The sequence below is a fragment of the Coptis chinensis genome, chromosome 9 (assembly GCF_015680905.1).
Source record: "Coptis chinensis isolate HL-2020 chromosome 9, ASM1568090v1, whole genome shotgun sequence".
NCBI lineage: Eukaryota > Viridiplantae > Streptophyta > Magnoliopsida > Ranunculales > Ranunculaceae > Coptis > Coptis chinensis.
Genome location: NC_141464.1, coordinates 38,378,742 through 38,391,841, shown reverse-complemented (window position 1 = coordinate 38,391,841; position 13,100 = coordinate 38,378,742). Strand labels below are relative to the sequence as shown.

Below are 13,100 nucleotides of genomic sequence, written 5' to 3'. Positions count from 1 at the left end.
TGCTGTAGATATGTGGTGCAAGTTTGTCAGAGGGTGTCTTTGTTGGCTTTTTCTTGTCAATGTCATCAACTGCAGTGGTAAACTCTTTATAACCATTTATACAAACTTGTATATATTTTCTATCCCGGGTTATTATTTTATCAAGTTTGATATGTAGTATTTTATTTTTAACCAGGTTTTGAAGTTCTGGGTTGATAATAATAGTAACAATGCCCTTCATGGCCAAGTCACTATTGGGACACTTATTTTTCAGGTATTATTTGCATTTTGGTTTGAAACTATTTTTACTAGTTGCTCAAGAGTATGTCGGCATGGATACTATGTCTTGCTTGATATCAAAGGACATACTATGCGTGTTTATATTTCTTATTCCTATGTGGTGGTAATAGTGGCCTTTTGCAGGGGATAGTGTCAATGGCAAAGCTGTAAGCTCTTTTCTTTATTCAACTTCTTTGGAAATGTACACCGTCAATACAGTAATACAAGTTTGTTGTCTACTCTCTCAACTATATATTGGGCATCTGTTTGATAATTTGTTGTGATGCATATTGATAACAAATTGATAACATATTATTCATCGAGATCACTATATGGAATCGAAACTGGGAATTTCACTTTTATCAAACCTATTCCACCTTGCCGAAATGTGTTAGCAGATGTCTTCCCAATTCCTTAGGATGTTTTTGGGTTGGAGGATCGATTGGAAAGTTATCTTATGAGATAACTATGTTTGCATGTATGCTTATCTCTTTTATAAAAAATAAAATGCTTATCACATATTTTTTTTTACATTCATATGTAGTACAACTAATTCTGCACCCTTTTCTTTTTTCAATACTCTATATAGTCATTACATGGAACTTCTTTTAGGTTTGGGAGACACAACTATCAGAAGCAGAGAAAAGCTTTCTCTGTCAATTTTTGCTGGAAGGAACAAATGCAAAAGAAGTCATGCAAGCTTTGCTTAAAAGGGAAAGTCTTCACTTTGGAAATCCTTTCATGATATGACAAGTTTTGACCCCTCTACTTTTTTCTTTGTAAATGTTAGTTTTAGTAAAACCATTCCCTTGTAAGTTATTGGGAATAGCTTTAGCAATACATTAAAGGCTGTTTGTTCAGTCCTACATTTCTTGTTCGGTCTTAAATTTAAATTTTGCCCCGATGTTGTTCTTATCTTAGCTTGAAGTCTTGTTTCTCCTTTGTTCTTATTTGGATTGGTGTCTATATTTTTATACTAATTAATGTTTAATTGATTAGTGGTTTTGTTTTTTGTTATTATATGTTGATTAAGTTTGTGGAATGTGATATCTCTATAAGATGGAATATTCATATGTGCTAGAGTTAGATGTGCAGGGTGAATTTTTTTAGACATTTTGATCTGCAAAATAAATAAATATATATTTTTTTTACTAACAAAACTTTAGTAACAGATATATCCGTTACAAACATCGATATAAATAGCAAGTGGCACATCTATTACTAACGGATATATCCATTACAAATATCGATATAAATAGTAAGTTGCACATCTATTACTAACGGATATATCCATTACACTAATCGATATTAATAGCAAGTGGCACACCTATTACTAACGGATATATCCGTGACATATGAAAATTGATTTCCCGCTAGAAAAGTAACTAAAGAAGCGCCAAACGTTACTAACACTTACATCCGTTAGAAATGAATAGATTCAACAATTGGCTATCCGTTACAAAGAATTATAGTAACGGATATAAGTGTTACTAAGATTACTTTAAGTAACGGTTATATCCGTTACTAAATTTAGCCTAAGTGACTGTAACACCCCAGAGCTAACAGATATAAACGTTAGTAAAAATATAAGTAACGGATATAGCTGTTAGTAAACACCTTTTCTAGTGTAGGGAGATGGAAATCTCATAGCCTTGATGATATTGAACCGGAACCTAGAGATACAAGTGATGATTTGTGTTACAATTGTGGCATGCCAGGACATTACAATTATGAATGTAAAGCTCCAAGAAATAACAATAAGAACAAGAATCAAAATGTTAATATTGTTAAAGTGGATGATGACGCATTGATATGCTCTATGGAGAAAAACAATTGGGAGTCTTGGGTGATAGATTCCGGTGCACCGTTCCATGCTACCTCAAATCAGAAGTTCTTTAAGAACTACACCAAAGGTGGCCTAGGCAAGGTGTTTATTAATTGGTGATGATAAACCTTGTAACAATGTTGGCAAGGGTGATATGCAGATCAAATTGAAAAGGTTTGCATGGAAATTGAGGGATGTGAGACAAGTCCCTGATTTGAGAAAGAACTTGATTTATGTGGGGCAGTTGGCAGATGAATGTTATGTGACAACCTTTACTAGTGATGCTTGGGAGTAGGGCAGGGAACGGGTCGGGTTCGTGTCGGATATGGCTATATCCGAATCCGAACCCGATTAGTTTGACAATATCCGAACCCAAACCCGAATTCGAATCCGAATAAAATCGAAATCTTATATCTGAATCCGACCAGAACCCGAATCAAACCCGACCAACCCAATCGGATAACACTAAAAATGCAAAAAAAGCCCAAAAAATATATCTGAACCCGAACCCGACCCGAATAAATAAACGGATATGAAAATCGACCCGAACTCGAACTATTCAGATTCGGGTCGGGTCGGATTCAGGTCAAACCCGAACCGATTCCCTGCCTTACTTGGGAGGTTTCTAGAGGTTTTATGATAGTGGAAAAAGGAAAGAAGAGTGGTACTTTCTATAAGACCATTGATGCATATGGTTCATTTGTTATATATTGCATATAACAAAGAAGATTCGGATGTGTGGTACTACAGACCTGGTCACATGAGTGAGAAAGGAATGCAAGTTCTTTACTCAGTTGGAGCGCTACCTCTATTACAGTTGACTAAGTTTGGCTTCCATGAGAACTGTATTGAAGAACAGAATCGGGCGAGTTCTCAAAACGTGGGCGGAACTCTAAAAGCAGAAAATCTTGAGTTAGTCCCATATAGATATCTGGCGGTTAGCTGCAGTTTCCTCTCATGGCAGAAAGTCATATGTTGTGACTTTCATTGATGACCACACGCGAAAGGTGTGAGCATATTTCTTGAAACATAAATCTGAAGATTATGAAGCGTTCATCAAGAAGTGTAAAGCCAAGGCTAAGAATGAGACAAGCTTGAGGGGTGAAAGAGCTGAGATCAGGTGAAAGAAGATAGTATGTTGATGTAGGTTTCAAGATTGATTGTGTAGATAATGGAATGAAGATGGAATATATTATGTAGGGATGCCTCAACAGAATGGGGTGGCAGAGTGTATGGACAGATCACTGATAGAAAGAGCTAAGTGTATGCGTACACTATTAGGGATGCCCAAGTAGTTCTGGGCAGAGGCCATTAGCACAATAGCTTACCTGATCAATAGAGAACTGCCAATATCATTGCTACGTACTGATGGCAGTATTCCCCAATGTTATGATAAAACATTGGAGGTTAATGATACGAGCCAATAGGAGCTTGCACTGAAGAATGAGATGAAGTCCCTCGTCTCTAATTACACAGAGATATTCTCTCCAGTTGTGAAACTAAATACTACGATGTCAGTGTCGAATATTGTTACAGTAGAAGATTTGCACCTTGAGCAGTTAGATATGAAAACTGTCTTCTTCTATGGTGACCAAGAGAAAGAGATGTGTGTGCAGCAACGTGAGTGTTTCATTGAATTGGGTAGAGATAATATAATATGCAAGCTGGGAAAGAGCTTGTGTAGTTTGACATAATTCCCCGGGCGTGGTTCATGGTTTACATGTGTCCAGCTAGGCAGCTGTTACACGTGAAGTGGGAGCTGTTAACAAGTTAATGACTAATCGTGGCAAGCAGTACTGGGAAGCAGTGAAGTGAATATTGTTGTATCTAAGAGGTACTACTGATGAATACATATGTTATGTGAGGGATGATGTGTACTTGCAAGGGTATATTGATACAGACTTTGCAGGTAAGTTGATCGCATGAAAGACACTACTAGTTATGTCTTTACAGTAGGAGCTACTGTAGTGAGATGGGACTCACAAAGAACAAAGACAATGATTATTGAGAAATAGCTTCAGTTTGGTTTTCTAGCTTGAAGATCGTGGCGATGCACACCATTATTATGCATTGGTAATGCATGGAGTTGATTTACAGTGGTTATCCGTCTCTAAGTGGGAGATTGTTATGATGTGGAGCCTGATCATATGGGTTAGAAACGTTTGAGTTTCAAATTGGAAACTAGAAATAAGGAACCCGCCAGCATTGGAATTGGAAACCAATACATCTCCTTGTCCAGCACGTATCCTATAATGGTTTAGGAATTAAGGTTGGTTTTAGAAACCAACTATTCTCCCGGTTTCGGCAATTGGGAGTCTATAAATATCCCACGAGACTAGTGAATTAAACAAGACACAACTAAAAGAGCTCATAGTGTATGGAGTGCGTAGCAAGTACATTATTTGAGCAATAATTAGTGTAAGACAATAGCCAAATTTGAGAGTGCATTGTGATAGTGCAATATCATAAATTTGTGAGTGCCAAAATTGTGTATGTAAGAGAGAGAGAGATTAGTGTTTGGGTGAGGCTCATGACATTGTAAAGGACTCTTTGATTATAGTAGATTTTGGTGGGCTTGTGGACGTAGGCAATTGCCAAACCACGTAAGTTTCTTGTGTTTGTTTATTCTTTGTTATTTCATTATTGCTTTAGTGGTTGTATTGGTGTTCTTGTTTTTTCATTGATTTCAAGATCTTGAGGATAATTGTCATTAGTCGGAATTAGTGTGATCTCTAATTCCTAACAAACCTACCCCCAAGTGTTTGGCTGCTCATTGTTACCTTACCTAGTTGTATAAAAACGTGAAATAAATTAACTTGTATTAGTGTAATACTATTAAGCGGCGTTTAGGAGCACCAAAAGTTGTGGAGAATAAAACAGTTACTTTTAAATGGCAGAAAAATGTGCTAGTGTCAAAGCAAGCTTAGCTGTTTTGGTCCCCGGCCTTGATACTTGCTTATTGTTCTTTTGTTCGAAAATATGAGGATCTTGCAAGTTGCAGACAATATCTCTCTTTGTGGACTACATTGTGTCGTACTCATCAATGATAAATAGCTTGAGATTGAGATAGATTTGTATGCCCATAATCAGCTAGAAGTCTAAAACTAGAGAGGGAAAGGTGAAAATAAGTACTATTTGAAGACTATTCACTAGCGCCTCAGCTTATAAATCTCTCATTATATTTTCTGCAAAAATAGTTTCAACTCTCAATGGAACCAGTTTTGAGTAAGAACAATATTAACCATGAAGATAGTGAAATTATAAGATGGTTTGACGAGATATCGGAGAATTCTGGCTTCGTTCAGACGGAGACTCTTCGACACATTATCGAGTTAAATTCTGGCAGTGAGTACCTCAGAAAATGGTTTGGTGGTATCAGTGTCCAAGACTTGGACTCAAGTTCAGTTGAGTCTCTTTATACTTCTTTAGTCCCACTTGCTTCTCATGCTGATTTAGAGCCATATATAATGAGAGTTGCTGATGGAGATTCATCCCCTATACTTACTCAAGAGCCTATTACTACTCTCTCCTTAAGGTAATTACTAATCAGTTCCTTTTTCCCTCTTATATATTATTATTGGATATGTGACACGCAAAATTGAATTTTAGCAGATGTGCTTTGAATTCGTGTTTTCTTTTTTTTTTAACACTTCTACATTGTTTCGGTTTATTTTCTTATATAAGAGAGCTCATTTTTGGGACTAATATCTCATGCAGAGACAAGATTTACTTGTTGGTTTGGTTAGCATTGGTTGGAATTTATATATCTTGAAATCATGCATCCTTAGAAATAATTAAGTTTTGCAAATGTGCAGTATTCCACTGTTATATTCACTCTTGCATGTTAAGTACAAGCAATCTACAACGCAGATTCAGAGATTATGGTCCAAGGACAAAGCCCAATAATAATTTTGCCATAGGACACCTTGATTTTTAATTTCGCCATGAGTCCCAAATCACGGCTGACCTCATCATTTTTTATGGGTCCTATTACTGTCGGACCCTAATTTGTGTTGGGCGGACTCCCACAAAAAAAACAATTATTATAAGTGTGCTATTGGTTTCAAAAAATCTAAAAAAAAACAATTATTACAAATATACCATTGGTCCCCAAAAAATTGAATTCGAAACCCCAAATTTAAACGACCCGGTTAGGTCGTTTGGACTAAGTCTCAAACGATTTGGCCACACCGTTTGGGACTTAGTCCAAACGACCGACGCCACCGGTTAGAGCCCCAAAAAGCGAAATTTTGAATTTTTTTTTCAAAGTTCAAATCCCAAATGACATGGCCACATCGTTTTGGACTAAGTCCAAACAGTGTGGCCATATCGTTGGAGACTTAGTCTAAACAGTGTGGCCATATTGTTGGGGATTTTTCTAAATCCAAATGGTGTAGCCATTTTTTTATAAGTCCAAATCCCAAACGATATGGCCAAAACGATGTGGCCATGTCGTTTGAGATTTGAACTTTGAAAAAAAATTCAAAGTTTTGTTTTTTAGGCTCTTGACCGGTGTGGGTGGTCGTTTGGACTAAGTCCCAAACGGTGTATTAAAGTCGTTTGGGATTTAGTCCAAACGATTCCAAAGTTGTCGTTTAAGTTTTAAGGGGGTTTCAATTTAATTTTTGGGGAATCAATGATATACTTGTAATAATTGTTTTTTTTTTTGGATTTTTTGAAACCAATGACACACTTGTAATAATCGTTTTTTTTTTGGAGTCCGCCCAACACAAATTGGGGTCCGGCAGTAACAAATACCTTTTTTATTTATAATTTCGTCACAAGTCCTATATGAAAATTTAAATTTAAATAGTTTTATTTTCATATTGCATATGAAAATATAAATTTAGATATAATATTTTACATATGAAATTTCAATTAAATAAGAAAATTTATATTTTCATAGGATTTAGGGCGAAATTAAAATTGAAATAGACTTGGGGCGAAAATATGTGAGAAAATTGGGCTCTCAGCCCAATTACATATGCAAATTTAAATTTACATATAATATTTTACATATGAAATTTAAATTTTCACATGTAAATTTATATTTTTATAGGGTTTAGGGCAAAATTAAAATTGAAGTGAACTTCGGGCGAAAATATTTGGGAAAATTAAGGGGTGTTTGGATCCGATTTATTTATTGCTAAAAAGTGTTTATTAGTGAAAAAATATTTTTTGAAAAAATAAATGTGTTTGGTCTCTATTTAAAAAAAATAGTTTTTCATCCAAAAACACTTTTTGGTTATAAAAACTAGTTTTATGATAATTTAAATTTAAAAGTTTTGTTTTTCAAGTTAAAAACTATTTTTTTAGATAAACACTTTTGGGGCAAGGCAAATGAATTAAGGATGTTTTAGACTTTAGTATTTTTTATGCATTGATATGCCAAAATATATTGAGAAATGTAGACTTGCTTAAAAATCTAATTTGATAAAATAACTTGTAAGAAAAATCACAACCAAACATGTTTATTCAAAATTTAAATTTTTTTATAATACATATTTTTTCATAAAAATATTTTTTAAGAAAAAAATAATTTTTTGAAAAAATGAGACCCAAACACCCATTAAGTTTTCAGCCCAATTATTTTTTTTTTGTTAAAGTCTATGGAGGTTGCGTCACCTAAAATGTCTTCAATGAAGTACTTTTAGTTATTAAGTTTCATTTCCTTCTTCATTCAAAGTTAAATTAAGGTATTGGTTCTTGAATTTTGATTTGTTGCAGTTCCGGAACAACAAACGGAAGACAGAAGTATGTACCCTTCACAAGGCATAGCTCACAGACTACTCTTCAGACTTTTAGGATTGCAGCTGCTTATAGATCAAGGTTTGAATTTAAAATCAAATTGCATTCACTCTGTGTCTCTAAAAGTACCTAAAAAAGAGAGTACAAAACCTTTTTCGAAAATATTTTCTCTGTTCTAATATTTTCCTACATTCTGCAAAATTGAATTCATCGATCATATCAACTCCTCATACTTTGGGACAGTGTGATGTTGACTTCTGTCTGTTGGTTATGCTCATTTTTCATTTTCTGGGGGGGGGGGGGGCCACTGGTTTGTTACTCTCTCTCTCTCTAATCTATTTCTAATGTTTGATTGGTGATACTAGGACTTATCCAATCAAGCCAGGAGGAAAAATCTTAGAATTCATATACAGCAGCAAACAGTTCAAAACGAAAGGAGGATTAACAGCAGGAACTGCCACAAGTCACTACTTCTCAAGTGAAGAGTTCAAGGTCAAACAGAAAAAAACTAAATCCTACACCTGCAGCCCCCAAGAAGTAATTTCTAGTGGTGACTATAAGGAATCAACTTACTGCCATCTCCTCCTTGGCCTCATATTTTCTGATCAAGTTGAATTTATAACCTCAACATTTGCTTACAGCATAGTGCAAGCTTTCACTACCTTTGAAGATGTATGGAAAGACATATGTCAGGACATAAGAGAAGGTACTCTCAATTCTACAAGAGTCACCTTACCGAAGATGAAAAGAGCTGTACTAGACATAATCACGCCGAACGAATCTCTGGCTTCAAGAATTGAAGAGAAATGTGAAGACTTAGAAAGGATAAATTGGTTCTCTTTGATTCCTACGATGTGGTCTAACGCGAAATACATATATTCCATTTCAACAGGATCAATGCAACCTTATTTGAAGAAATTAAGGCACTATGCAGGGGATTTGCCAATAGTCAGTGCCGATTATGGGTCCACAGAGGGTTGGATAGGAGTGAATGTTGATCCTTCTTATCCTCCTGAGAGAGTTACATTTGCAGTAGTTCCCACATTTTCTTACTTCGAGTTCATTCCCCTTTATAGGCAGAAACAAGGCTACAGTTGTGTTGTTGATGATTATATAGAAGATGAACCTGTACCACTCTCTCAAGTCAAGGTTGGTCAACAATATGAGGTTGTCCTCACCACTTTTACTGGTTAGCTCCCTCCCTCTCTTTCCTTCTCTCTCATAGATTAGATATTAGAAACTAACAATCCCCCTAGATTAGCCATGCCAATTAGTATCCCCTAGATGAGAAATTAGAGTCTCCCCTCTAAATACAAAAAAAAACAAAAAAAATCAAATTGGGTTTGGGTTGACTGTGTGTGTTGGGAGGGGGCGATCTGCCCAACTAAAAGGAAATACAAGCCCAATCCAAGACTACAACCATAGTTAGGAATTTCGGAATTCTCGTAATTCCGACAAATTCAAAAACCGAAATTTATTAAATTTTGATCCCTATCACATTTGGAATTTCAGATAATTTTAGAATTTTGGATATTTCGACTCTATATTCGGAATTCCAATTTTTTGAAAAATCAAAATTTCAAACAGAATTCTGAAGTTTCGTTCGGAATCACGAACTATGACTACAACATCCTAGTCAAATGATGTTTTTGGTTAAGACAAATGAAAAGACTCTAATGCCATTTTTTAGGTATAATTACATAAATACCCCGTGATTTTGACAAAGACAAAATTGGAATTCAAACCATCTAAGATACGTGTCGTGATCTTGTGAACTCTATCCGACGACTACCACCAATCCTTATCAAATGACATCCACACCCTTAACATTATAAAATTACATAATTACCCTCATTGTAGCATCATCTTTTCCAAGCCATACACCACTAACTTAAAATACACAAAAACACCTAACACCCCAATTAAGCCTCAATTTAGCTAAACTCCAATTTTTTTAACCTCAATTTAGTTTAAACACCAACCAAGGGGTATTCTCCTTCACCAAATTCGTCATTTGGAAATCAAATTGGAAGGTAGAAGTGTTTGAAATTTGTCTAATACAATATGTGAAAAGTTAATGGTCTTCTCCTACCTTGTACAAATCAAAAAGTTGTAGTTTAATATTTGGGGGGTTAAGTCTAATTATACTAAATGCAGTGTGAATGTTGGGGTGGGGGTGGGGCCAAGTCTAATTAAAAACTTACGTTTTTCAGTTGATCTTTTATGCAATTCTAACCGTTGGATAGGCTTGAGAAGATGATGACACGTGTTTTAGTTGAGTTTGATTTCTAAGAGGGTTTTTGGGGAAGTCACGTAGTAGATATGTCATTGTAAATGAAGTTCTTCTTATATATCGTGACCAATGACTCGGATGTGACCTGGTGTGTTTAAAACTGGAAAACTGATTTCCATGAGATAGAGATGCATTTTCTGGTCATATATACTCATATATAGTGATAAATATGCGCTTTACAGAATAACACTGTTAAGAATAACACTGTTAAAAGTTGACTGGGAAGTGGCACCAAACAAATTTTGTCACCATGTCTGGCCAGAATCCAATTGAAAGGGATCTGTGCGTTTCTTTCTTTGTTCTTTGCATAGTGACCATCAAGATAATTCGATATTTTTCATCAGTGCACGTCGAATCATATCACATGTGGTACACGTCGTAGAAGACCAATCGGAAAAAACAAAGGTGCTGTAGCTTACCACAACTAGTACGTGTTCGGCTGTCAATGATTGGTATGAAATAATTGAAAATCCCAAACCGAACAGATAAAATAATTGGGTATCTGAAACCGAAACGAACCAATCTAAATTGAAAATGATAAAATCAATTAATCTTAGACACAATTGATAAAGAGGGATAATTGATAAAATCTACACAAAATTAATCACAAATATTACTAAAATATCATTTTATCCGTTCGGGTTCATATCGGTTTGAGAGAAAACAAATCTAAAACCAAACTAATATCTTATTAGTTTGGTTCGATTTGATCAGTGGAAAACAAATTAAATTTCTAAAATCCAAACCGTTTTTCATCTGTTTGGTTCGGAGTCGGATTCTGAAAGCCATTGAAAGCATACGTGTTCCCATAATCCCATCTAGGACAATTGTTGGGCCACAATGTTAACATTATCACGTGATACCAACATACCATCTTCTTGTTACTTCGATTTGAATCCATAGATTTTCCATAAACAACATTCGTTTAGATTTTTTTTTTCCAATAATCAACAGTCTTTTAGATTTGAGATGATGACTGAGTGCGGGACTAAGTATTCCTCTCTCATTCATTATTGACATGGATTGCTCAAGCCAAAACAAACATTATTCAAGATTGATGAAAATGGTTTTATGTAGTCCAAGGGAAATTAGCTAGATGTTTGTGAAGTACATTATTTCTTGGAGTACTTTCATGTAGTATTCGTGGTATCGAAGCGTTGGGGCCTATGCTGTTTCTCTGTCCTGCTTTTCTGGATATATCAGTTTTGCATATAGCCATCTTAACTAACATCGGTCATGCTCTTTCTTTCAGGTCTTTATCGGTATAGGTTAGGAGATGTGGTAGAGGTTGCTGGTTTTCATAAAGGGACCCCGAAACTTAACTTCATATGCAGAAGAAAGCTAATTTTAACTATAAATATTGACAAAAATACTGAAAAAGACCTACAGTTGGTAGTGGAGAGGGGTTCACACTTACTGAGTCAAACAAACGCAGAGATTGTCGACTTCACAAGCCATGCCAACGTGGTCCATCAGCCAGGACATTATGTTATATATTGGGAGATTAAGGGAAATGTGAACGACGAACTTCTCAGTGAGTGTTGTCGAGAGATGGATGCATCATTTGTCGATCATGGGTATGTTGTTTCGAGGAGGACAAATTCAATTGGACCTCTTGAACTCTGCATTGTCGAGCGGGGAACATTTAAGAAAATCTTGGATCATTTTGTACGCAATGGGGCAGCCATGAGCCAGTTTAAGACACCAAGGTGCACCAGTAACCAAGGCATTCTTAAAATTCTCAATTTTTGCACCATCAAAAGGTTCCGTAGCACGGCTTACCGAGGATAAATAACAAAGTAATTTAATTAGTGCTCGATTTTTACGCACAAAAGTTGTCTACTATCACCTCTCTCTATATTAAAGTAGAATAGGCTGAGGTGGACAGTCTCTCTCCTAAGTGCCGCTCTCTAAGGAGAAAGTTCTCTCACGTGGACACTTTTAATAATTATATCTTTGTGTATTTAGTTTCCTAATTGAACTTGAACTTTTAAGTAAACAAATATAATTTACTGCTTAATAATTATATCTTTGTGTATTTAGTTTCATAATTGAGCCTTGAACTAACAAGTATAATATACCGAAAAAGGTAAACAAATATAAGCCACATTTAGAAATCAATTCTAATCCGATCAGGAAACAAATAGCATGAAATTTGACTCTTCGTTGCTTTCAAAACATGAATTCCTATGCAAGGTTTCCATTACTAACTCGATCTTCACTTCAATGAATTTGTATCTTTAACTAATTCCTACAATTGCATATAGCGATATTCTTTAATATCTACAATCATGGCCTTGGTTGGGATATACTTGCTACAAGTATTTACAGTCGTGAGTGCATGAGATACGTTATTGATTAAATTTCCATACCTCACAGTATTATCTAATGGTGGAGCAAGATAGGAAATCAAACACGAAATTAGGAAATAAGAAGAATGGTTTTCTTGGTAGGGATTATTAAGACTCGTCTTTCTTTCCATAGGTAGTATGCCTTTTTTTGGTGTATAATACTAAATCTATATAGTCGAGGTTATGGCGTTCAAGGCTTCAACCTATGGTACGGTGTTTAATCCTTTAGTCTTTTACCTTAATTATGTAGAAAAAGTTTGATGTTCAGAGCTTCAAGCTAGCTATTTGGTACGGTGTTATTTATATATTAATTATGGAATATACATGTATTGAATTGATTATGTATTGGTTATATGTATAGGATCCATTGAACTGATTTTTGGTAAATAAAGTGTATGTGATAATGGAGTAGTGCTTTGATTTGTGTTCAATTTATTCGTTGTTAGACGTGTGATAATGTTATTCAAACTATATTTTCAAGAATGTAGTTGATGGAAAGTTATAACAAAAAAAAAATAAAAAGCTTTGGAATTATATTATTGTAGCTCCAATGAAATGGGTAGACGTTGGCTTGGCTTAATAGAAGCGCTTAGCTGAAGCGATTATTATATACAACTTTGGCAGA

The 13,100-nt window shown here is 35.2% G+C and overlaps 1 protein-coding gene and 1 long non-coding RNA gene across 3 annotated transcripts; both read left to right on the top strand.

Annotated features, from left to right (window-relative positions):
• Positions 1 to 6: 6 nt before the first annotated feature.
• Positions 7 to 959, top strand: LOC147475886 (uncharacterized). Of its 2 annotated transcripts, none has more exons than XR_015207281.1 (3): positions 7 to 77; positions 176 to 253; positions 871 to 959. It is a non-coding gene; the product is annotated as an uncharacterized LOC147475886 (long non-coding RNA). The 2 variants fall into 2 exon arrangements; XR_015207282.1 differs by having other exon boundaries at positions 403 to 935.
• A 4,200-nt stretch (positions 960 to 5,159) lies between these two features.
• On the top strand, positions 5,160 to 12,150 carry DFL2 (Auxin-responsive GH3 family protein). The gene is made up of 4 exons (XM_086583184.1): positions 5,160 to 5,618; positions 7,811 to 7,912; positions 8,197 to 9,020; positions 11,377 to 12,150. The coding sequence occupies exons 1-4, from the start codon at positions 5,293 to 5,295 to the stop codon at positions 11,913 to 11,915; spliced, it is 1,791 nt and encodes a 596-aa protein (XP_086439310.1). The 5' UTR covers positions 5,160 to 5,292; the 3' UTR covers positions 11,916 to 12,150.
• The last annotated feature ends 950 nt before the right edge of the window (positions 12,151 to 13,100 follow it).